We start from the raw sequence: 21957 nt of genomic DNA on the forward strand, positions 1-21957 counted from the left end.
ATTTCCAAGGTAATAAAACATTCAAATAGATTTAATGATCACCTACCTAATGGATAACTACCTTCTATAATTAGACTGCTTTGGAAACAATGTAAATGCTTTCACTCCCAAATAATATTGTCCCAACCTATACACAGAATTCCAAAATACATATCCTGATTTACAGAAGGAATTCGATTTCTCTGCAGTACACTTAAAGGGGAAGGCTGCTTATAAAGTGTAGCCATGGCTCCAATAAACTTAAAAATAGACACAGACAGATCCAGAAGAAAAATACACCACATTCTCTATCCTTCATTTTTGTAATTTTGCACATTAGCAGCTAGCTCCTCTAATGGGAGACACTAATGAATTTGAAGTGATAAGGAAATATAAGGAATTAGAAGGCAGAATTCCCCAGAACTTCTGTTCGTAATCAATCACCAGAGATCAGTGACATCATTAGAGCCTTTGATCACAGCTCCTCTTTCAAGCTCAGATGGGACCGGATTGATCCTTGCTGGCACTGAGAAAGGAGAAACACCTAGGAGTACAGTTCACCGTGAAACATGAGCAGTCATCAGCATCCCGTCGCCTCCTTGGGGAGGAACAGAGAGCACATTCCAGGGCAGCCTGACCCCAAACAATAGAGCCACCTCGTTAAACCCAAACCGAATTCCCATCTTACTAGGATTCCCAAAGCGCTTTAAGGCAGGAGCAGACAATAAGCTACTTTTCTTTCAGTTTGGTCTTCCTTATCCGCTGGACCTAAGCAGGACAAGCCCCAAATTCCTTTGCCATGGGGAGGGAAGAGGTTCTGCAGATTTTGTTTTTCCCATTCTGCTCCTTCCAAAGCATTTCATTCAGAGCTCCCTCCCCACCCCAACCCCCGACTCCCCTGTGGACTTCTGATTTTCACTTAATGAATCTTTACTAAAATCAGGAGTGACTCCACACTGGCCAAAAAAGGTGGGCATGGGATGTCGCATTAGCTCTGATCATTTCAAAATGACCTGGACAGCCATCACTCAGAATGCCCTGATCTGAAACGCTCCCTTTGGGCATGAAAAGTTTTAAGTGACCTTTACTACTTTAGTTCCATTGTTTGTTTTCCCCCCTTCTTATTTGTAATATGAATCTAATTGAGCTTCATGAACACGGTAGAACGTAGTGTATTATCTCCCTCATCAGGTGATCAATGATTTCATTAATAAGATAGATAACAAAACTGTCATATCATCGACACTGTTATGAAAGATGATCCTGGCTTCCCGCTCCATTTCCCAAGGTCCGGGGTTCTCTGTGGCAGCTCTGAGTCCATTCAATATTTTCCACAGACAGAGAAAAGTGAAAATCCATTTTGAAACCAATTTCAATTAGGATCCAGAAGCTGTTATCACAGGTGTCGCGGAATGGGCCCGTGAGTGGAAATGTCGCCTATCCATTCTGAAATGAAACCTTATCAGGGGCTACAAAGATGGCTGGGGACAGCCTATCTGTAAATTACTTTTCGTCCTGTGTTAACTCAACCTTAGTCCTGTCATATGGAATTCTTTCCATCCCCGGGTAATAATCTAATGACTAACGAGACACAGCCCCCGAACGGCTTGCAGCCGGACAGGGCTGTCCCCTGAAACGGGTGCAAATGTGGCCAGAGCCGGCCGGCAGGCAAGCACAGGGCCGGGCAGGCTTTAAATGATAGAACGAAAAGTTGATTATGGGAAATAAAAGAAGCCCGTCTCCACCCACTGCATTCCTGGTGATTTTTCAATTGCAAACTCCAAGGCTCCGTTACTTCATTAATGCGGCACCCAAGTCGGGAGGCTTTTCTCTCACATCTTCCAAGCTCCTTTTAGCAAATTATCCCATGACGGTGGATTTATTCAGTCAAAGACCTGGGACTTTGAGAGGCAACAAAAGAATCAAGAGACTTTCTGGTCCACCTGCCTGGCGAATGATGAGCCAGGGAAAAGTCTCCCCCAGAGAAACCAATCAAACCATTGTGCGGCACAGCCAGACCTTTTCAACTGTCAAGCCAGAGAGCAGGGGGAGAGATGAAAGGACGCGGGGTGAAGCTACCATTTACGGAACCATGTGGGAATGGTCTCCGAAGATTTAATAATTGGGATGGAACTCAACTTTCTACAACTAAAGGGAAAAAGAGAGAGAGAGAGCCCAAGAAGAGGAAAGAGTCAAAGAAAGGGGTTAAAAAAAAAAAAAGGGAATGAAAAAGGAAAAAAACAGCAACCTAAGTCAGAGGAGGAAGAACTTTTAAAATAAAAACGCCCCCTACCTGAAATGAAGTCCCATCTGTAAAAGTAAAGGGGAAAGAGAAGGAAGTTGCCCAAAAAAAAGGAACGAAAACAGATTTAACAAAGGCTTTGCTATTTTTTTCCCTCTAGGTTAGAGCTGCGTTACGTGTTCTGATTCTAATGTTCTCGTGCAATTAATTCACGGAGGCAAAACAACAGCAGAAAAAGCCCTCAGTTATAGGAGTGCTTTGGGTTTTAAGTAAAGTGACATTTTAAATATGCCAAAAAGGAAACAATACATTGACCGGAACTCAGAAAAGACAGACTAGGAGACACGCGAGGCCATATACTTCTGGGCAATTTTCAAGAACGTTTTACTCCCACTACCAATTCAACATGAAATATTTAAAAAGAAAGGGGAAAAAACTATACGTACAGGGCCTTAAAAAAAAAATGGACTTTCTGAAAACACGAAATACACGTAACATCCAGCAGCAACTGTAGTTCTAAAGCTTCCTGCTATTACTACCGACTCTTAACAGCATATATCACTAAGCCAAGTTTAAAAAGCAGGCAATTATCAAATGGTGGGAGGAGGGGTGGCGCCTGGACCTGTATCCTGACTGTGGTGGTGGCTACATGACTTTATCGATTTGTCCAAACTCACAGGCATGCACAATGAGAAGAGTGAATTGTGCACCGTTGTAAGTTCTTTCTTTTAATAAATGTGAATGATGGCAGAGGTATTTGGAAAGATTTCCATGTAAATGAGAGAACAGGGGGATTTTGCTTTTACCATCCCCCCACCCGCCCCACCTCCTTCTCTGCCTGGGACCCTGGTGGACCCAGAGCTCAGTGTGGCGATCCTGTAGGATCCCATCCTGCGAGCTGCTGGACGAGCTGCTGGACACGCAGGCCCTTCCCTGACCTGAGCCCAAGATGTAGGAGGCAGAAGGCCACCAGGCCGCCTCCCCAGGCGAGCATGCCCTCCCACAAGCGCTGTCTTGGCCCTGAGCTGCTGCTCTTGCTGTTACCATTACTGTTTTTGATTCTGAACCAGGTTAATTCTGGAAATGCAAAATAACCACATCGCTTGATCAAGAGTAAGCAAAGTGGCCCAGAACTTTCCACAAGCCATGCACACCATCCCGTGGCATTTTAGTCCCAAGTTGTGCGAGGCTCTGGCAAGATGGGTTTGATATTCATTCCTTGTTTATCTGGGTGCCCAAGAATTGTCCTTTTAGAGGCGAAATCCAATAGTTACATACACGAAAAAAAGGAGCCTTGCCCTTAGGGAAACCCATTGGCACAGAATTACTGATTTCATCCCACAATTTGGATGAGTATTTATGAATGAGAAGGAGACCCTGAGAGCATCTGCTTAGTTAAATCCAAACGTGTGCCCATTTCAGGACCAATGATTTGAAGCAGTGTGCTGATCGCAGCTCTTGTCATCTGCCTCCTTGCCTGTTAAACTAGGTCCTGAGGACCACATTTTAAGACTTTTGGGCAAACCAGTACCCTCTGATTCTCTTGATCAGATTAAAGTTTACCCACTCCTAGATTATTTCCAAACGATGTTGTGCTGAAAGAATGAGATGAAAGGTGCCCGTAAATGACAGCTTGTCAGCTTATGCTCTGAAGAGCCCATTTACTAGTAACAGCTGACATGGTGGGTACTCACCGCGCTGGCCTCAGAGACATTAAGCAATTAGCCCAAGATCACACAGCAATGAAGGGACAGAGCTGGGATCGAAGCTCCGGAGTTAACACTGCCGCTAGGCTCCACATGTCGCCTGTCCCCATGGAGCGGCCGTCAGTCCTGGCAGGCTTGGGTGGCGTACCATGCAGTCCCACTGAATGTCCCCTGGGGACCTCCCAGCACAAGACACTGAAGTGGGGTGGGGCATGGGGGACAAATCAGGTGCTACATTCAAAAAAATTTTAACTAAGGAAATATAAGTCAAAACCGCAATGACAAGCCACCTCACACCTGTCACAATGGCTAAAATCAAGCACACAGGAAAAAACAAAGGTTGGAGAAGATGTGAAGGAGGGGAAACCCTCTTGCACTGTTGCTGGGAATGCAAGCTGGGGCAGCCACTCTAGGGAACAGAGTGGAGGTTCCTCAGGAAGTTAAAAATAGAGCTACCCGGGGCGCCTGGGTGACTCAGTGGGTTAAGCCACTGCCTTCAGCTCGCGTCGTGATCACAGGGTCCTGGGATCGAGCCCCGCATCGGGCTCTCTGCTCAGCCGGTAGCCTGCTTCCTTCTCTCTCTCTCTGCCTGTCTCTCTGCCTGCTTCTGATCTCTCTCTGTCAAATAAATAAGTAAAATCTTAAAAAAAAAAAAAAAAATAGACCTACCCCACAGCCCAGCAATCCCACTACTGGGTATTTACCCCAAAGGATACAAACATACAGATTTGAAGGGGTACACATACCCGGATGTTTACAGCAGCATTATCAGCACTAACTTTTCTGGAGAAAGCCCAGATGTCTATCGATTGGTGAATGGATAAAGAAGATGTGGTGTGTATGCCATGGAATATTATGCAGTCATCAAAAATGAAATCTCGCCATTTGCAATGATGTGGATAAAACTAGAGGGCATTATACTAAGTGAAATAAATGAGAGAAAGACAAACACCATGGAATCTCACTCATAAGTGGAATTTATGAAAGAAAACAGACGAACACATGGGAAGGGGGCTAAGAAAAGGGGCGGGGAGAGAGAAAGAAGGAAACAAGCCATGAGAGACTCTTAAGGACAGAGAACAAACTGAGGGCTGCTGGAAGGACGTGGGTGGGGGATGGGCTAGATGGGGGATGGGCACTCAGGAGGGCACTTGGGTTGAGCACTGGGGTTATACGGAAGTGATGAATCACTGAATTCTACTCCTGAAGCCAAAACTGCATTCTATGTTTACGAACTAAAATTTAAATCCCAAAAAAATTTTAATTGAAAGATAAACATGTTATGGAGACTGGAGAGAGACAAACAGGTGGGGCACACAGGACTTTTAGGGCAGTAAAACTGTTCTGTAGGACACTGTCACAGTGGCTATATGTCCTCACACATCTGTCCAAGCCCACAGGATCTACAACACAAGGAGCGGCCTCTAATGAAAACTAGGAACTTTAGTGAACAATAGTGTGCCAATACTGGTCCATCAGTTTTAACAAATGTACCACACTGTTAACAAGTAACAAGGGGACCTAAGGGGTTAGGGGGTGGACAGGACCTCTGTACCCTCGACTCCATTTTTCTGTAAATCTAAAACTTCCCTAAAATATAATCTTTTCATGAAAATTATAATCATAAATAAAGTATCCCCAAAAACAAGTGCTACCAGGTAGTTGCTAAAAGGACACAAGTCTGTATGGAGAGAGAGAGATGGAGGACAGTCACAGCTGAGAAGAATTTACACAGATTCTATGGAAGAACAACATAAACGGAAGCAAAGAGCCCTTCAATTTAGCTAAAATATGGGTTACAGATGGGAAAGTATGGTAACAGATCAGACTGGAAAGTCAGACTGCGGTCAGATTTTTGGAAGATACCTAAATGTTAATCAAAGGGTTTTGAACAGTATTCTATATGTAACTGGGAATCACTGAGGGTTCTAGAGGAGGGGCATGGCATGACCAGAACCATAAAAAGATTTGGCAGAAACAAGTCCCATAAATGAGAAGCGCAGAGACCAACGGCAAGGTGTTTGGACAGAAGGTTACTTTAACTGTCTAGGCATGAGGTAGTAGGTTTTAAATAGAACAGCACAGTAGGGTGGCCTGAAGGGACACAGGGGTGAATAATTACAGAGGAAAATCTACCAGACTTCAAAACTAGTAGGATGTGGGAAGCATGAGAGACAGAGGGGTCAAAGGTGACGGTGCGGTTTCAAGCCTGGGTGACTGTAGGAATGGTGATCTCCTCAGCCAAAATAAGATTCAGAGGTTGCCGGGTTCTGGGACACATGAGTGTGGAGTGCAAGGGAGCCAGAGCTCTTATGGAAACCAGATTATCTATCATTAGTTAGTTGGTTTAAAAAGGTGAATGCTTCTTTAAGAAGCATAAAATCTAACTCTAATACAACACAAACCATCTCCTTTGCCCCAGAAAAAAGAATCAAGAAAAGGGACATGCACATACTGTTTCGTATGCTAAGCCATATAATCAATGTTAGTTTTTCAAGGTCAAAAGAATTCAAAATAAATGTTCTCAAAATTATTTTCCTGATTTTCTGGCTTAAGGAAGCATTCAGAAGAATAGTGCAGAAACTTTGCTATCTATCCTTCCTTTAGATGTGCAATCAGAGAAAGACAATTATCATATGATCTCACTGATAGGAGGAATTTGAGAAACAAAACAGAGGATCATAGGGGAAGGGAGGGAAAAATGAAACCAAGAGAGGGAGTCAAACCCTAAAATACTCTTAATCTCAGGAAAGAAACTGAGGGTTGCTGGATTGGAGGGGGGTGGGGGAGGGATAGGGTGGCTGGGTGATAGACACTGTGCTATGGTGAGTGCTGTGAATTGTGTAAGCCTGATGAATCACAGGCCTGTACCCCTGAAACAAATAATACATTATATGTTAATTTTTTAAAAAATGTGCAAACTTGGTCGGGATTTGTGAAACATCTTGAACTATTTTCCAGGGTCCGGCAGATTCAAAATTACTTTTCCCAAACATTTTTCCCTTAATTTCAAAACCTATGTGTATATTCAAGAAAACACAATCCTTTTGTTTTGGATTCGTAACATTTAACTCATCCACAGGCTCTGTCCCAGAACAACGGCTGACATCTGCTCTTTCGACAGAAGGCTACAGACACTGCCTCACTTAATCCCCTAAAGATCCTGTGAAGTGAGTCTCATCAGTTTCTTGCTAAAAAGATGAGGAAACTGAGACTTTGAGAAGTTAATTTGCCTGCACTCACAGCTAGTCTAACCTGGTGCCAGAACTCAATCCAAGCCTTCCCATCCCAAACTTGGGGGGGTTATCCTAACCAATCATCCTATCATTTGAAATCCATTTTATCTGGCAGTCCTTCCCAAGGAAAAAAATGTGGCCAAGAAAAAAAAAAAAAGGGTTGAACATCTAAAGGCACAAGAAAACTAAAAGTCACAGTCTACAATGTAAAAATTGCTCACCCATTTCTGAGCAGAATTAAGTACATCTTGACATTAAAAAAAAAAAAAAAATCAACGGGCGCCTGGGTGGCTCAGTGGGTTAAAGCCTCTGCCTCTGGCTCGGGTCATGATCCCAGGGTCCTGGGATCGAGCCCCACATCGGGCTCTCTGCTCAGCAGGAAGCCTGCTTCCTCCTCTCTCTCTGCCTACTTGCGATTTCTATCTGTCAAATAAATAAATAAAATCTCTAAAAAAAGAAAAATCAAGGAGACAAGAGCTCATGATGGAGAACAGCCAATGAATTCCAAATTCCCAACCAAACTCTGAGCCCCCTTACTCTCAGCCAGGAGACCAGTTGCTACCACAATACACTGACAGGTATTACTGGACAGTCTGAAAGAAAATCCCTGGGCCAGGAAGTAACCAAAGGTTAAAGTTTAAAAAAAGTATCTCCTTACATATTTGCAGACCATAACACTCTCCCCTTACAAAGCTATAAGAGTCTTTTTTAAGCAGAGGAGAACCAAGGCCCTTCCTCTTGAAAGAAGAAAGTGAACAGGGAACTTCCTCTCCATTATTAATCTATCAACTGTGGTTTCATATTGCATCACCATTAGGATAATAATTTCTGTTTTCTATCACTTAAGGTATGTTCCCAATAACCATCAGAGCCAATAAAACATCTCCAAGACCATGGCCTACATACGTTCATTATTAGGGCCTTTCTTGTTTTTAAAGCAGAGTAGTAGGCTAATAAGAAAGATCAGATTACTCTTTTCAAAGAAAATCATCGGCCCACAATGACTTAAAAGACTTCAAATTGGAAAGTCAGTGTTTGCAAGTCATGGAAGGAAATGTTACGGGGTAAGGATCGTGTTTAAAACCTCGAAATATCTGGACTAAAATCCATTTACTATATACAAAACATAACATAGAGCTTTAAAAGCAACGAATCCGTACCAGCAATAAACAGATTATTCAGGAATTTTCCTTGCGGTCCTAGCATATTAGCACACTTGGCAGTTTTTAAGTAAACAATGCCACCTAAATATGTGAGCACTCACTGTGTATGTGAAATATATTAGATGCCAAAAATAATCCTTCACTCACAATTGCATGTAACAAAGACTCAGAGAGCCGAAAGTCTTTTCTTCTGTCATTTACGTTGACTAAATAACCCTAAAGCTTAAAATCAAACACATGAAACACACACATTGTGGTTCCTGGGTAAGAATACTAAATGCTTTCTAGGTTGATAGCGGGTCTTAAATGTTAGAAAAATCAAACGTGGCTTGTCTCTCCGCCCACCCCCCCACCCCATACAAGTCTCAGAACAGTTTGTCACTTATGTGTGTCATTTTAAATTTCAGCGTTAAGAGTCAAATGCTTATTTAGAAGGCTGCTCGGTTTTGAGCCATACATTTGGGTTGAGTGAATGGGTGTGTTTAAACAAAACTCTGTATGAGTGTTGTTCTAGCACGAGATACTCAGCTGAGAAAACAGATGTGCAAGGACATGCAATGGAATGTGCGTGGTTTGGCTGGAAGGTTCACAATCGGGAACAAACCGTAGCACATAATGGCTAGAAATTAAATCAACCTAACATAGCACCAATAACAAAACTTTCTTGTTTGCCTGTTTTATTTTGTTGCAATCATGAAATTGCAGACGGGAGTGGGGAAAACGCGTGTATTGCCTCCGTTTGGTTCTTGAGGCTAAACTCATCTCTAACCATTCATGGGCAAATCCCTGAATTTCAGAGCTTTGTAAAGAAAGTCCAGGACACCCCTGGACGCAGCAGCAATCAGCACTAGCTATGATCAGATGGAAATGATTTTAATGTCCTTTGTGCGAACAGCTTCTGTGCAGGTATCGGGGTACCTCTGAAATGTTTATAAAGAGAAAAGAGAGAAAAGGATACAGAACGGACAAAAGATCAGATGACCATGGCCATGGCAGCCACCTGCTAGCACAGACAATAAGTGCCAGCAACCCCACGTCTGCTAAAACCCAAAGGGAACCCAGACCAAAGCCCCCAGCCGAGCTGGGTGCCCACAGCCAAGCTGGGTGCCCACAGCCAAGTATGGAGGGAAGCAGGAGGCCAGTTAGGAGTCTGCAGAACAAGTAAGAGGCTGGGTCATTCCAGCCCCTGGAGCAGGATCCTGGGGCCCCAAAGAGGCTGCGAACTGGTTAGGAAAACCTGCTGAGGACCCGGGAGGGTTATTAGCATTGCTTAAGCAGAAAAATCGTGAAGAAAAAGGCTTTAGTTCTTGTCTTTAAATTTGTTCTCTGGTTTTCCTGGAATCTTCCTCAACGGCAATCCGTGCGACAAACCACCAGTTCCATTCTTCTTTCACTTGGTTGGGTCTTTATATTACCCAATATATATCAGAAGTTAATGAAGCCCTTAGGAGATAAAGGAACACTGGAAACAGAGAGCTGCCAGAACAGCCCTCCTGCAGGCCTGTGCCCCACAAACCTCATGAACATCTGCCCCAAATAGGGCGGGTTCAACCCCACCCCCACCCAGGCGCAGGGGACCACATGTGGTTCAGGGTCCGTGACTCGTTCAGAAGACAGGCCCAACTTGGTAAATCTAGACCGCTCCTTCTAGACTGGCTAATGTCCTCGACGGACGGCTGGGCTCCCATGGGGCTGGTTAGGTTGGTTCTGTTCTGAGTCACCCTAAACAGGTTCATGAGAGGAGCTTGTGGTCAGTGTTGCTCAGGAAAAACCCAGTGGCACCGAAACCCTCCCAGGCGTGGGTGGGGCCAGCAGGAGCAGCAGTGCCTTCACTGGGACAGATGGACCACAAGGGGACAGCGCCTTCCCGGGGGTCCCCACAGGACGGCCAGCTGACACTCGTTCTCCTTCTCACCTGTTCTCACACACCCACGTGCACACTCCTATGCACACAGGTTCACACGTGCCCACACACTTCCGCACACTCTCACACACCCTCACACGCTTGCAAGCTGTCAAGATAACCAAAGTCAATGTTTCCTGAAGCTTAACACCCAACAGGGCTTATTCCTGTGATGTCCCTGTCGGAAATGACTGGACAACCATTTGTTGTCCAACTTACCCTGCAGGTGCTAACTCTATCTCTGAAATAAGCAATTTGCCTAATTTTTACGAATTCCAGGAAAAAATGAAACGAGGGTCCCATAATGTTTCTTAAGGCATAAACAGGGTTTCTATAAGCACGCCAGAAGAATGACACAACGATCCAGCCCCACTAAAATAAGACCCAGCCCGGATTTCAAATACCACAAATAAAGGAAGAAACAGGGACAAATTTCCACATGTATGTAAATTCATTATTTTAACTCCGATGTAAATAGATGTCCCCAAGCATCCATTCAAAACTGGACTCATAAGTGGCGGATTGAACGCCAGCCTGTGCCAGCAAAGCCAGCAACGCACACTGGTGACGGCCAGGAATGGGAGCCACGGACAAGGATGGGCACAGGGAGCAGGGGCCAGGCTGGGGAGGCTAGGAAATCTACAACAAGTAAAGGCACCAAATGGCCTAGGAGAGTATGAAAGCAGGAAAAGGAAGTGGTCACCATGAACCTGTTCAATCTGGGCTCTGGAATTTGTTTGCCATGCTCCACGATTGAATTGAAATTCCTCTCAAAATTGTGCTTAAAATATTAAAAAAAAAAAAAAAAGAAAAAAGTGCCCCAAAACAGCAGCTAGGTATTGCCTGTGAACACAGTTAAGTCCATTTCTATAAGCCAACAGCAAAACCTGTGCCTCAGACACCAGTGTCACCTTGAGGTCCAATCATGAACAACTTTTAAAATCCTTTGGAGCAAACTGCATGGAGTTGGTGGGGGAGACACGGATCCTCCCACCAAATCCTGACAAGGCAACTTGAGTGTCTTTTGTGATAACTACTAACTAATTATTCCAACTAGTGTAGATTTTCCATGTGAAATGCAAAGTATTTTGAACTCTTGCCAGACTAATCAAGATGATTTCCAAAATGCCACAACAGGAACTTCCTATAATAAATAAGCTATCACATTTACATCTCAAATTAGAAAATTTGGAAGAAAACATGTAGTTTCGATGCCAAAGTAGAGATTACTAAAGCCTGCCCATCCCTCACCCCCCTTTTGCTTTCTTTAGCCTCTAAAGGAGCAAACCCTGGTCCAGGTGCAAATGTTCAGTGTACAAGGAATGCAGAGAACACAGAAGCGACTCTAGGCATAGCTGCTAGAGATCCCCGTGGCTGCTCACCATTGGAAGTGGTGCTGGAGGCCACGGCTTTCTCGCTAACATCTGTTCGCGTGGAGCATTTCACTATGGAATTCTCCACTTTCTTCTTCTCAGTGGTCGTGGAGCTGTGGGACTGGGCCTCCATGATGCCTTCTCATTACTTCAGTTCTCTGCTACCAGGAACGCCTGAAACAAAACAATGGTGCCATCAACTTCCAGCAAGGGTGGACAAAAAAAATCTCACTTAAAAGTTCACTTGAGGGAGCCCCTGGGTGGCTCAGTGGGTTAAGCCTCTGCCTTCGGCTCAGGTCATGATCTCAGGGTCCTGGGATCGAGCCCCGCATTGGGCTCTCTGCTCAGCGGGGAGCCTGCTTCTCCCTCTCTCTCTGCCTGCCTCTCTGCCTACTTGTGATCTCTCTCTGTCAAATAAATAAAATCTTAAAAAAAAAAAAAAAAAAAAAAAGTTCACTTCACCTTTGGCCGGAAGGGGAGCCTAGAGCTTTAGCAAGTTCAAGATCCTTGCCCACAAGTTTTCTTGCAAAAACACCTCCAAGTTGTAATAACAAGCCAGTCGAATTCTGTCTACACATGCAAAAGGGAAAGGGAGGGAATTATCCATAACATGAGTCTCTCCCCAAATTTCTACTGGACATTTGTTATTAAGTGGTCTAAAGATCTCAATTTTCAGCAGTGCTTACGGTGTGAAACCCAAGGGTTGCATGGCTTTCTTATGCCACATCTACAAATGTCTCTTCAGGTAGCCAAATTTATAAGCATGGTGACGATTTCCCAAAAAGGGGGAAGGTTTTTAAGTATTAATTAGAAGTTTCAAAGAGCATGGCCATTTCTCAAACCCAAGCCCAACTCCAAGTTTGGAAACAGAGAGTGATGTGGGCCAAGGAGCCCGTGATATTATATGCTCCCCTTTTCTGAGCTACCTGAACTGCAATCCGCCCCTCCATCGTAATTCACGGAGGTGAACCGTACTCTGCAGGCTTTCTTAAACACATGAGAACGTTTCAATTCACTCATGCTACATTTTGAAAACCAACAAAGGCAACAAAGGCAACAGAACAACGTGCTCTGGATGCCACAGGAAAAGTCAAAAGATTGCCAACAGCCAAGACGGGAGACCACTTAAGAAATATGAAAACCCAGCTCCAAGCAAATGGGGCGAGTGGGTCCTCTTTCACTGGCTGCTTCATTCAAGCGATAATTGTCCTAACTCATCATTCATCAATTTTCAATTTTCACTCTCTCTGGTTCTTTTTTTTTTTTTTTTTTTTTTTTGCAGTCGTGAGCTGCACCTACCAAGAACTACCAAGAATGCAAGATGAAAACAGTCCTCTCCAGCACGTCTTCCTCAAGCTGTCTACAATGCAACATTCACGGTGGGCATTAGCAGATGCCACCGTATTCAATCCAAACAATGATAAGTGAAATAAAATAAAATAAATAAAAACTGCTTAACCAACTGAAAGGGTTGAAATACCAGATAAAATCTTTCTAGTCATCCTTAACTCAGACTTGCAAGGGAATTGCCAAGTCTTTCTTTATTGTGTGAGCCATTCTGCCTTTGGTCTGGAATTCAAGTAACTGGGAAGGTCCAGAGGCTGCTAAGAGCTAGAGAACTCCCTCTTCTGTTAACTTCCATTTCTTTGCTTTGATTATCCACTGTCATTCATTGTAAAACACACAAGTTACTTAAGAACAGCTTTTCTAGAACAAAAAAGAAAAAAAAAGCAGCACTGAGTTGAATTTGCATATCAATTGTGAGATCCACTCCAAATTCTGAAACATCCCTCAAAGAGGGCTCAAAAAGTCCCAGAGCAAAGGAGCTGCTGAGCTTTCCACTGGGCTGAGGCCAGGCACTGGTCCAGAGGCCCTAACCTCTGCAGAGACTGGTACCTAAGTGGTGCCGCCTGGAGTTACCCTGCATCTCAGTTTTCTCATCTGTCACAGGACCAGAATCACACCAGGGGACTTGGGACTTAACCTTGGGGGAAGGTGGGTACAGTCCTCTTTAAGAGTATGTTTAAAGCCCTGGATCAGGGCGCCTGGGTGGCTCAGTGGGTTAAAGCCTCCGCTTTCTGCTCAGGTCTTGATCCCAGGATCCTGGGATCTAGCCCCACATCTGCATCTGCATCAGGCTCTCTGCTCAGCAGGGAGCCTTCTTCTCTGCCTACTTGTGATCTCCCTCTGTCAAATAAATAAATAAAATATTTTTTAAAAAAATAAATAATAAAGTCATGGATCCTCTCCCCCAGAAAAACACCCTTTAACACACACCAAAGAGTGTACATTTGATTTCCAAGGGTCACAGGCCCTCCAGGCTCTTCCATGAATCCAGACAGAGGACCCCTGAAGGAGATACTTAGAACAGTCTCTTTTTGCTCTAATGATCTCAGAACGATTCTAATTTTTCGGAAAGCTCCCCCCAAATTGATGGAAAGATCATCTTTATGGTATGCCATGAGAACAGTCCAACCCAATCCAGAGCACTGATTCCCAAGGTCGGACAAGAGCCACCCAGATCAGTGTTGCTACAGTGCTTGCAAGACATTCAGATTCCCAGGTCCAGTCCCCGATGTCTTAGAGGTAGTGCCCGGAACCTTTATTTTAGCCAGCACCGGGAAGCACCAGGCTCACCAAAGCTTGCGGACAACGTTTCCACACAGTTCTCTTCACTGCTATGTACCCAGTGCAACAGGTACCCTGTGAAGCTTTTGCCAACCGGATAAAGAAACAATGAATGGTACCCCAGACTCCTGAATTTCAACAGCCTGCCCTGAGCCTTTCCCAGCACCCATCACAATAATGAAGTCATCTTCCGGAATCTTTGCCGAATGGCTTCATGCCCAGCTTCCCCTCCAGATCCTAAGCTCCATGAAGACAAGCGCCATGTTTTACCTTCCTAGCACCTCATACCCCTAAGAATATGTACCGAGTAAATACATGATCCTGAGAAGACCTGGTGACCCGGACAATTCTGCAGTGTCTTCACTTTTGATCACCATTGACTGTACTACGTATCTTTTCTTTTATATCCAGTGTTCCTTTGAAAACTGACAGATTCCACAAAAACTAGTTTTTATCTAGTTTTAACTAGTTTTTAACGGGGATATTTCACCACAACACTCCATTCACACCCATTTTGGACAAACAGGCATTTACTATAATTGATCCCCTCAAAACCCACCATACAATTTTATTGGTCAAATCTGGATGGAGTTTGCTGTTAAAACTGCACATGGAAATAAGCCAATGGATCAGAAAGAAGAAAAAATCATGAAGAGATAGGATTCCTTCCTGGCTAAGAAGTAAATCTCTCTTTTAGTAGAGGGAGCTAATTAACACTAGTGAGGTGACAAGTCACCAAAGTTCCTTGACAAACTTAGGTTTTGTGGAGTTGTTGGTTTTTCCCCCAAGCAAAGGACTTCGTTTTAACAAAGCAATAAACCCTCCAAGTACTCATCACCAGAGAGAGAGGCTCACGTGAGAAGAGGTAAAGCCCCAGGCACTGACTGAAATTGCACTAATTAATGGTCTTAGAGAATACTAATTCCTACCCCCTCCCCCTATTTGAAAGGGATTTTTTGAAAATGGGCCCTTGGTCACTCAAGAATCTACCCCCTTCTTCTATTTTGACAACTTATTTTTGGATCTCATTAGATAGTAACTAATTATTTAAAAGTGTGGTTTAGGCTTGGAACAGGACTATAAAAATGGCAACTTGCCAAGGTAGACATCTGCTTCCTGTATATCCCTCTAAGTTCTATCAGCTTATTTTACTGATAAAAACACAACTTTGTCCCTGTCCATTACAAAGGGGAAAGTTTTAACATTCTAGGCTCTCACACCTCATCAAAACTATGCATGAAGAGGTATCAGAAAAGGGTCTGCTTCTAGTTGCAGTGGCAGGTTTGATTGTGGTTTTTGTTTTTTGTTTTTTTTCCATAGAACATTAAGCTCAGTTTGGAAACTCAGTCCTGACTTGGTATTTGAGGGCGTGAGATACAGAAGTGACCAGTAAAACTTCATCGTGGGATCTCGAAACTAACTGAAACCAGGTTTTAAAACCTGGGATTTCTTAAAATAAGAACATGTAATTTGTTTAGAACACAAGTTGCGAGGAAAACTTTTCAGTTCTGCTTCACTTCAAGGATTTTTCTCTGAGTAAAACATGCCACTGGTTTTTAGATGGGAATGAAAGGCGACTTTGCCCACCCCGCCCCCACCCCACCGCGTTTCCTCCTCTCAGAGCTCCACGCTGCTCCTAGGCCCCTGTAGCACTTGCAACATTACCAGCGAGGTTTGCTGGCATGCCCCTTCACTTTTTATGCTTATGAGGGAGAAAAAATATTTGTAGCTGAGGTTGGAAGTCCCAGCAGCTGGAGTATATGAACAAAACAAAACCGCCAAGGAACTCGCAGTGCATAGGTAAATAAATATTGGGATAAAAATTCCTTCCTGAAAGCAGTCATGGCTTCTCCCCATTCAGCTGTCCCTGAACTTTTGGTCATTTCCCAGAGGCCTAAACCCAGGGCACAATTCATTCCAGATCTTGTTCTCAAACCTACTCGTTCACCCACCAGCAACCTGCCTGCAGGTGGTCCTACATCTCTGAGTTACAAATCCGAACCTGCATCAACCTCCTACACCAGGAAGCCTCTGCACGCTTGTTGAGGCCCCCGACCAGGTCAAGGTGGAGTTCGTGCTCAGCTCCACATGCAACAGACCCCACGGGGCCAGGCCTGTGGGGACCTACGTTTGAAACGGCGCTTTCGCACAGAAAGCCTCCAGGGGCCCTGTCTTTGGAGCTGCAGGGAAGAAAACAAAACACAGAACAAACCCCCAGGAACTTTGATCGCGGCAAAGACGAGTCCCAGTTCCTGTCATCCTTCGGCAGGCTGTGGACCGTGGTCAGTTCGGGAGAGCTCCCGGCTCGGCCTGCGCCTCCGCGCCCGCAGCCCTGGGTGCGGTGCCGCGGACGGTCCCGGGCTCCCGGTCCTCACCGCTGTCCCACTTCCCTGCGCCGCCCCCGGCCGGCCTGCGGGATCTCCGCGGACGGGCGGCGCTCCGGGCCCCGGGTCGCTCCCCAGTTGGCCGCCGCACTCCGCCCGGGAGAGGGCTCCGCGCCTCGGCTGCGCCTCCGGGGCGCCGCGCCCCCGCGCCCGCCGGGCTGCCCCCGGCCCCGCGCGCCCCGGCACCGGCCCCGCTCCCAGTAGCCACGGGAGTGGTGGGGGTGGCGGGGGCCGCGGGGTCGGCAGCCCCGCTCCGAGTCGCATTCCCGGAAGTGCGAACGGCGGGGCTGAACGATCGCCACCGGCCAGGGCCTCTGTGCAGGGAGAAGCGTCCCTTATCACTTTGATCGCCCTGGCTGCCCTGCTCCTTGGGAATGGTCCCGGGCATTGGAAAGCTCTTGTCTGCAGCTGGCCCGGCAGCATTTCCAGCAGACAGTTGTCCGAGGTGGCCCTGCTCTCGTTCGCACAGCTGTTCTACCAGCTGAATCCGGGGAGGTGCGGGAGCCCTGCTTTCATTCACAGCTGTTTGCACCAGCTGAACCCAGGGAGGTGCAACTTTCCAGGTACTTTGCAATGAAACACCCTGTGCTTCTCATTATACTAAAACACTGGGGAACACTGCAGGGCTTCACTCCCCAAACTTCCAACTCACTGTCCATTAACCTAACCTGGCCCCCAAGTGTTGTTTCTCCTCCTGCTGCCCTAAGCCAATTCAGGCTTTGTGAATGGTTCAGGGCGAATGCACAGCACCTTGTCTTGCAGGGAGGGAGGCGCTCAGTGGGGTTCCAAAGTTCAGCCTCCACCAGGAGGCTTTACTTAGTCAATGGGGAGGATGAAAAATCACAATTCTGGGAACATGGGCAAAATCAGCCTTTCCCATGGCAGGGCCCTGCAGTGAAACCTGGGAGCCACACAAATAAGATTTCTTCACCACTTACACAGAAAAAATTTATAAAGCCAGCACCTGGGCTAAAACCAACATGCAAAATGTTTGAGCTGTATACAACTTTCTCATCTAAGGTGAACTGAAGCAGTAGTTATAAACTGATAATACATCCTTTGTGAACAGCAGACAACTTACCTCCCTAATTCAGTTGGTTTATTTTTAAGTTGCCTGAACCTGGGCAATAATTCTCTTTCATTTTCGTCTTAAGGCATTTAAAGATGTAAAAAACTAAGCTAAAAGCTTGATGTGGGAACCTGAGGCGTTTCTGATGGGTTAAAACAGCTCCTGCCAATGAGGGATCAGAGAGAAGGCATTCCACGGGCAGAGCAGAGCTCTTAACAGCACCATGATTAGGCCTTAAGTGAGAAATTATTCTGTGCAGCTTAGGGAACTATTGCTCAAGTGGAATAAGGCTTTCCTCCAGAGAAATTACATTTACTTACACCTGCCTGTATATTTATGAGCTGAATGATCCCCTTAATGTGCTCGTGTTTTAAAAAGCCAGAAGGAGCCAGCCTGTGTAAGGATTTCTGAGGGGTCTCCCCTGTATCACTGAGTAGTGACATTGCTCTCACATTTTATTACTAGCAGATTAGCTGCTACTTCAAGATGCTACCTTGGAGCAACTGTTTAGGTAAAATTCCTATTAAATAGTTGTACCTTCCTGTAGCATTAATGAAAATCCTTCAGAAAGAGGGAGGGAAAATCAAGAAGCACAAACTAATGCTGATTTTAACTTCAGATCAATTCTGAAAGTACAAAATGGTCTGAGTTTCAATGAGCAAAATTGAGGGAATTTAAAATGTTTCAGTGGATTTCATGTAAACATGCATTGTAGAAAATCTCTTACAGGTTTGTAATGTGGCGGAATTTCCTTGAGCTCCAACTATCTTTCCTGAACTTCAGATCCATTATATATGCAGAATCTGTGACCCACACCAACAGCTTTCTTTTCTCTCCTCACCCTTCCCTGTCTGCACTGCTTTCCTTTTCTGCAAGAAAAGAAGCTCACTTCATAAGTTCTTAATGAAACCTTCATGAATCTTTAATTATAGTATTTTTGAATGTAGGATTATTTTACCTCTCCATATGATTTGACTTTTCATTAATTAGATAAGCCTAAAGCCTTGCCTGCAAATAAGAGAGCTGTTCAAGTTGCCAGAAATGGTCTTTGGTATCCTAGAACGTTCCCCCAATCTGCTGCCTGGTGTTTTCAATCTTTCTTTCCTATATTTCTGAGACTGCTAATCTCAGATAAGCAGTATTCATGATAGACATCCCAAAATGGAATTACTCTAAAAGGAATGGAATTCCTCTAAGGGGAAATCACTGCCTGGCTATGGATGTAGTGAATTTGGCTTTAGTAAATCAATGACCTCTAAACTTTTACGAACTCCACATATTTACCTTCAACTGCTGAAAATCTTCTTGGACATGAAGTGACCACTGCTATTATGGGTGGCATCGCAAATGGCATTCTGTGCGCCCATTTTACTTTTCTGCCATCTGTACTTAAAAGAGCATCAGCTGCTCTGACTCTCTCTGCTGCCAGTAGGACTCTGGGAGAAATATTCGAGGGGAGTATAAGGTCTCGATTTAATACCTGTTACCATTTCCCAGTTTTGCAAAACTGGGAAACACCAACCAATGTACTGTGGTTAGGCTCTGCAGGAAGCACCCTGCATGGCAGGGGCCATTAACAAAAGAGCAATAATGCGAGCAAGCTGGCCCCCCACTTGCTGGGGGGTGCTGGAGACCGGCAGTCCTCAGACAGAAAGTGAGATCTAGAAGTCACTTATCTGTCCTCAGACCCGCTAAGCTCATGAAAACTGTATTTCTCTGAAACCCACGTATCACACAAAAACATCACTTCTGCCCAAAGGTGTTCCTTGTCTCACTTCACTGAGGTTTAAGGGAATTAAAAGTTTTCACACATTTTTGCAAGGAAAAAAAATCCTCAATTTAAAATTTTTTCTTCTGCAACTTGACCTAACTTTTGGTTTCTAAAGTCACGTGCATCTTTACAATGACGCTTCAGGGGATGGATGTCTACTATTCATGTCCCATGAATTAGTAATTTACTTTTAAATCCTATACTAGTAATACCTGTTGGGTGTCAAAATCAGCTACAGATATCCCAGAGATACTCGGTGCATTTTTTTGGTGATGTATTCAGCATACTTTAACCTTCCGACTTTTAAGCTTGTGATTCCTGAATCCTAGATGCAGTTTTAAAGGCAAATTTTCAAAAATGTACAGAAGTTTCATCAAATCTTATTCAGTACAAGCCACGCCCTGGTCCTCTGAGCCTATAAACTTGGCTTATTCGCAGACAGAATTCTTCAGGTTAGCATTCACACCAGCCCCCCACACCCTCGATCAGCTACAAAACGGTCAGTGCAAACTACACCCACAGTCGCACACTCTGCCAGTGAGATGCCTGGGTATGGAATTTCATTTGAACACCCACAGTTCAAACAGCAGATGCTGCTCTGAGGTGCACGACCTGGTCCACACTCCTGGCCACTCCATTCAGGTTTCCATTCATGGGAGTTCATTACTGCTTCCTTCTGAGGAGGCTGGCTGAGCTTTCTCTCCACACAGGTAGCTCTCCTGAGATGGGAATTACTCTTTTTAAAAAATATCACCAAATGAAATCAATAAGACGGTTTAACCGTCCCATGCCTTCATGACTGCCTTTTTGGAAAGTTATCTTGCATCCAAGTTGGGAGTAGATGCTGTCCCTTGTTGTAAGAACCAGTAGGGGTCCTGGAATATCCTTAGGTATTTTATGCAATCTTCAAAACCAGTCAAAGTGGCTAAAGCTAAAACTAAGCACTTAAGAGATCCCACTGCATTCTGAAGGTATGTCAACAGCCAGAGCTTCAAAGTTACATTTGTCTCCCATTATTTAATTTTGTGGCATAAAAATGACTCAAATATATACAATCAAATGCTTCTATTTAAAACAATACATCTTTCTCAGTCTCTCCCTCCCTCCCTTTTTCTCTCTCTCACATACAGGCACATTGCCACCCCCTCCCATAAGAAAAAAAAAAAAAAGTAAAGAAAAGAAAAAAAGAAAGAAAAGAAAAGCCCCAAAGCTGTTTCAGGCCAGCAATCAATCCAATTTACTTCAGGTACGATTTATATGTACAGTGCATGCCACAACAAAACCACAGTATGATGCCAACAGGGCCCTTAAGAAAGTTCTCCCCTAAATCTCTGCAAAGGAGCTTTAAAAGAAAGCAAGGATTACAGTCAGCTAGAAGGTAGGGAGGGGACTTACCTCAAACCCAGCCAAGCGGAAATCAGAGCAGTAATTCTACAAGTCGACAGAGTACACTTTCAAAGCTATAATGGTGTGAAGAAGTGCGGGGCAGCATGGCCTGAAGGCAACGCTAATACACTGATGACTAATGGCCGGGCCAGGGCAGACAATGAATTTGGGGCTTGAAAACTAACAGAAACCATGCAGTACTTTGACAAATGGGCTTTCACAATTTCATTCATTGAATAACCTTTAAGCACAAAATTGGCTGAGTTCTCTGGGGAATTAGATGACATGTTGTTGGACGATGATGTAAGTATTTTCTTTGGTAATTATGACTCTTATGCAAAATGCAAAAGTGCCCTATAGGAGGACACGACCATAGATACGACAGATGCAGATGTGGAGCTCCACACAATGTTGCCTTTCAGGAGGGGCCTGGAATGTTCTAGTGCCACCTTATTAACTATATGTAATGGCGTGTTCATTCAGTTTCTTTAGAGAGCCATAGATTTTCTGGGACGTTTTGTCGGGTTAAAATATACACACATGGAACAAAAAACACTTTCACATTAAAAAAAAAAAAAAAAAAAAAAAAAAACTTAGACGTGGTCACGAGTAACTAAGAAGTATGGCACTGAAATATAGTACATTTGGAATTACAAGTGGAAAAAGTCTAATTTTAAGGGGTTAGGTGAAGGAAGAGTGCCTCAGAACAATTGAGACACCACGTGAAGTTTGCACTTAGGCAAGCATCTAACATCCCATCTCGTTGAAAAGGGCTCCCTTCCCTCTTCCCTGCCTAACGAGCCCTTCAATTTACAAATAATAATTTTGGCAATTTTTAAAGAGAGAATGAAATATCCAAAGTGTCTCTAAATTAACAACACTACTTACTCCAGACAGCATTGCCTTTAGCAGCTCCTAAAAACTTAAGAAAAGGATCTTAAAACAGGAAGCTTAGTGAGCTCATAAAACTGTTGTTGGAGCCAGGAACACATAGCATATTTAATCTGCAAACTGTGGGAGTCTACAGTGATTTCAGTAAGATCTGAGGCATGCCCTCAAGGTTTGCTGGGATCTGGGATTAGGGGGTTGATAAGAACCTCTACTGCCCATGGACATG

At 44.5% G+C, this 21957-nt stretch overlaps 1 protein-coding gene across 2 annotated transcripts in view; it reads right to left on the bottom strand.

Moving 5' to 3' along the window:
* Positions 1 to 21957, bottom strand: part of GLI3 (GLI family zinc finger 3) — a 266709-nt gene that overhangs the window by 240611 nt on the left and 4141 nt on the right. For both annotated transcript variants that reach the window (XM_059170584.1, XM_059170583.1), the window contains exon 2: positions 11612 to 11776. In XM_059170584.1, coding sequence (XP_059026567.1) covers positions 11612 to 11735 — 124 coding nt within the window. In that variant the 5' untranslated portion in view covers positions 11736 to 11776. The remainder of the gene's footprint in view (positions 1 to 11611; positions 11777 to 21957) is intronic.

Source organism: Mustela lutreola, chromosome 4 (assembly GCF_030435805.1).
Source record: "Mustela lutreola isolate mMusLut2 chromosome 4, mMusLut2.pri, whole genome shotgun sequence".
NCBI lineage: Eukaryota > Metazoa > Chordata > Mammalia > Carnivora > Mustelidae > Mustela > Mustela lutreola.